The sequence below is a fragment of the Octodon degus genome, unplaced genomic scaffold (assembly GCF_000260255.1).
Source record: "Octodon degus isolate 3935 unplaced genomic scaffold, OctDeg1.0 scaffold00018, whole genome shotgun sequence".
Classification (NCBI taxonomy): Eukaryota; Metazoa; Chordata; class Mammalia; order Rodentia; family Octodontidae; genus Octodon; species Octodon degus.
This window is the reverse complement of record NW_004524594.1, coordinates 3,566,929-3,570,818: the sequence shown is the minus strand read 5'-3', so window position 1 is coordinate 3,570,818 and position 3,890 is coordinate 3,566,929. Positions and strand designations below refer to the sequence as shown.

Genomic DNA, 3,890 nt, shown 5'->3' with positions numbered 1-3,890 from the left:
TAAAGCTCAAAATTAAGTGGTAACAAATATTTTCAGTTCTACCGTGACCAACAGAAAAGAGTTGATGATGGCACTCTTCTTTATTAACTAATTTCTTCCCAAGGTCCAAAGGTCTTAGATAAAAAAAAGAAAAGAAACCTGTTGATTCCAGTAACTTGAAAGCAACCTGCAGCTGCCTGCCTAAGCACAGAGGACCTGAGGTTACACAGGGACCTGGCCCCTGCCCAGCTGCCCTCATGCAGCTCTCAGGTGCCCGGGCCCAGCCACGCAGGGCACTGACCTCTTTGAAACCCATCTTCCAGTTCCCCTGCACTGGTTCCAACGCCTTTCCCAGGCTCCTTCCCCCGCTGATTGGTGCTGACATCCTATTTACCAGCTGCCTTCCCAGGGACCACTTTACTCCTCACCCCTGGCTCACTGTCCCCTCTGGGGTCTGGGCCATCTGTCCCCTTGTATAGCAGTGTCATGCTGGTCTTGTGTTGCTCTCCTTAGGGAGTGACAGAAACAACCGGGTTACCAAAGCCCCCAGGGCTAGACTGGGTGAACTCAGGCTGCCATTCCCATTGCAGGCTGGTGAATGGATGAGGCCCTGGCCCACCCTCTTCTGCTGTCTTCTGCAGCACTAAGCCTGGGCCCAGGAGGCCTGCCCTTTCTCTACTTGTGCCTCCGCTGGCAGAGAGGGGGTTAAGGACTGTTGGCAGCTAATCCACCTTGGTCTGAAGCCTGCTGGTGCTGAGCTGAAGGAATGACTGGAATTCGAGGGGGAGGGGCATCTCCTGCCTTTGGGCAGCCTCAAGGGCACCCCTTGCTCCCCATCCCCTGCTGGGGTATCCCTGTACCTCTGCCTTGTCTCAAGCCCAGCAGCAGGCTGGAGCTGCATGATGGCTGAGGAGTTGGGGTTTACTTGCTCTCTCCACGTGTCCAACATCTTTCCCCCTCTCTGCCTGTCCCTTGTCCTGCACACCCCCTACCCAGGTCTGAGTGCATCAACAAGTTCGCTTCTGTGTTTGGGACAATGCCTCTCAAGGTGGTGGAGCACCGAGCAGACCCTGTGCTGTACAAGGACGACTTTCCTGAGAAGCTGAAGAGCTTCCCCAACATCGGCAGCTTGTGACGTGTGCCTGACAGGGGTCCGGGCAGGCGCTGGCCGGAAGCGGCCAAGGCTCCCAGCACTCGCCATGGGGTGATGGAAGATTGACACAGTCCTGGTGTCCACAGGTACCCATCTGATCTCTGCTCCCTCAGGATGGGGAGCCCCTGAGGCAAGCAGCTCCACTCTGGGTTCCCGGGTCACCAAGGGGAAGGAAGCCACTGTGACACCCCGTAGGGCGCCCTGTATCCTGTCACAGATGCCCCTGCCTCTCTGGAGGAGCATCCAGGCCAGAATGGGGTATAGAACCCAGCGCCCCTCTAGGTTCAGTCTGTGCCTCAGGGTCTGGCACTGGGTGGGCAGGCGCCTGTCCACCCCTCAACCACTCCTCTACGAGTGGCTTTTGATATGATTAAAGTTATTTTTCATTCCTTTATCTGCTGTGCTTTAAACACTGATTCTTGCTAGACTGAGGAACCATCATTTGTGTATTGAACTCTACTTTCTGGCCTTGCATCAGACTGGGCATCACAGCCAGGAGGGGTATCTGGTCCCAAGTGCACAGAGCAGAGGTCCCAATTCATAACCATCCCTTCTCAGAGCAGACGAGCCTGGGCCCTCCCCTCCGCCCCCGAATCCCTGTGATTCCAGATAGGGTCCGCTCACTGTTTTACAGGGATTGTAGGGTACACAGGGCCTTTAGCAGCCATGCACCGAGCTGCCCTAGCAGGTACTGTATCATAAAAGTGGAGCAGTTGTGAGCCCCCCACAGAGGATGCCAAAATTTCCTTCATTCTTTCGGTATGAACGTGACATTAGCCAGGGAGGCTCTGGCTAATGTTAAATGCTGCTATAACAACCGCTTTGCAACAGTTGCCGGTATATTTAAATCATTAAATTTCAGCATTTAGTAATACTGCACATGTGTGAATTATACCTCTTTAAGCCCAGTTGATGAACAAATCTACTCTGGCAAATGTTAAATGTTATGGATCCGAAACAGATTTATCTGGCTCTAATATTAAGATTAGCCACAGTTTGGGCTTTAGCCATAACATATGTCCCCAGAAACACAAAATACATAACAATTTGCTTAGAATATGGATATAATTAGGAAAACCCAGTTGTGTGCCAGTTGAAGTCACTCAAGCACTGCCATTGTTCTGCTGAGCTGCGTAGAAGGGCACAGGACCCCTGCTGCAGTCAGCCAGAGCCACTGCGCCTATCACCTGCAGTGCAGGGGCCAAGAAGAGCTGGGGACACAGCAGCACTGAATGCAGACTTATCACGGCTTCATCTCATTCGTGTCATGGAACCGTGGACTCCCAGGCGGCAGCTGCTAGAAGGGACAGGAGCATCACCTGGTCACCCGCGCTGCAGATTCAGATGCAGGGGTTGCTCCGCATGTGCCTCGGAGCAGACCACTCGTCAGCCAGCGATGGAGGAAGGCATTGAGGCCTCCTTTCCACAGCAGAGGGACAGTCAGAAAGAAAGCCAGAGAAAGGGACTTCTGTCGTCACCCGGGTCCCACAGCTATGAACTCAGTGAGCTCCTCTGACTTCGTAGGGGGTCGCCAGCTTGTTTCCATGATGTGGTGCACACGTGAGGTGGCGGGGGGGGGGGTCTTGTTGAAATCCTGTGGAAACCAGAAGCTGGGCCAACAGTCAGTGGGTCCCTGTGCATTGCTGTCAGCCTGGCCTCTCATCCCATGTGACCTTCATTGGAGTCCCTAGATGTCAGAGACATTAAATCTTCATTTAAAGGACCTCACTATTTCCAGAACTATTAGAGTTAGGTCTTGTAACATAGCACCAAGTAATTTAGATGGAAAGAGTATTAGATCCTGGGTACTCAGCCTCAGAGATTCTATCTTTGAAGGAACAGGCCGTACAGTCACAGTCGAAGTGTATGACAGGCTCATTGCAGGTGATCTGCATTCAGAGACTCCAAGGCCAAGGCACTGGGTCCCCTTGTGAGTGGTCTCGGCCTCACCCACACCCACACTCAAGAGCTAGGTCAGAACCACCCGCCCCCAATGCCACGGAGCCTGGCTGTAGGAACAGAATAATACCACTAATTAAAATGTCATGTCCAGGCCTACAGCAGACAGCAGCTGGTTCTAGATTAAAAAATCTTTTTAAAGAAATTGTGTCCTACTGGCCCATAGAGGAGGCAGACTGGCCCTGGCCCAAGTGTGTACACCAAGCCACTGTCTTTTCCCTGGGGACCTTTCTGGGTTGGGCCTGCCTTTGATGTCAGGATTGGAAATGCCTTCTTTTTTTTGGCTGATTAACATTAGGTGGGGGCTGGTGAGATGGCTCAGTGGTCTAAAGCACCTACTTAGAATAAGCTTAGCAAAGCACAGGGACCGCAGTTCAATCCCCCAGCACCACATGCCAGCCAGCCCCGCCCCCTGGTGGGCTGAGCTGGCCACACACACACACACACACACCCACTAATTAATTAATTAATTAATTTTTTAAAAAAAAACATTAGGTGGTTAGGGCCAGGGAGATGGCTCAGTGGAGTAAGTGCTTCCCTGGCAAGCACAAGGGCCTGAGTTCAATCTCCAGTTCCGCAAAAAAAAAGAAACATTAGGTGGTTGTTATTATTCATAGTAGTTGAATTAATGTCTGTCACTGTATGAGTGAATAAAGAGAATGTGGCATCAACATTAGATGGTTGTTAATACTCTTATCTCATAGATTTTAGCATGTCTCAAGTATGGATAGGCCCAAACCACCTCATCTGGGAAAGTTAAAGGGGGAGCCAGTGCTTCCTTCTCTCAATCTCTGGTTTT

At 51.6% G+C, this 3,890-nt stretch overlaps 1 protein-coding gene across 2 annotated transcripts in view; it reads left to right on the top strand.

Annotated features, from left to right (window-relative positions):
- The window catches only part of Ext2 (exostosin glycosyltransferase 2), a 139,948-nt gene extending 138,422 nt beyond the window's left edge, over window positions 1–1,526 (top strand). For both annotated transcript variants that reach the window (XM_023710690.1, XM_004627024.2), the window contains one exon: window positions 976–1,526. In XM_023710690.1, coding sequence (XP_023566458.1) covers window positions 976–1,114 — 139 coding nt within the window. In that variant the 3' untranslated portion in view covers window positions 1,115–1,526. The remainder of the gene's footprint in view (window positions 1–975) is intronic.
- The last annotated feature ends 2,364 nt before the right edge of the window (window positions 1,527–3,890 follow it).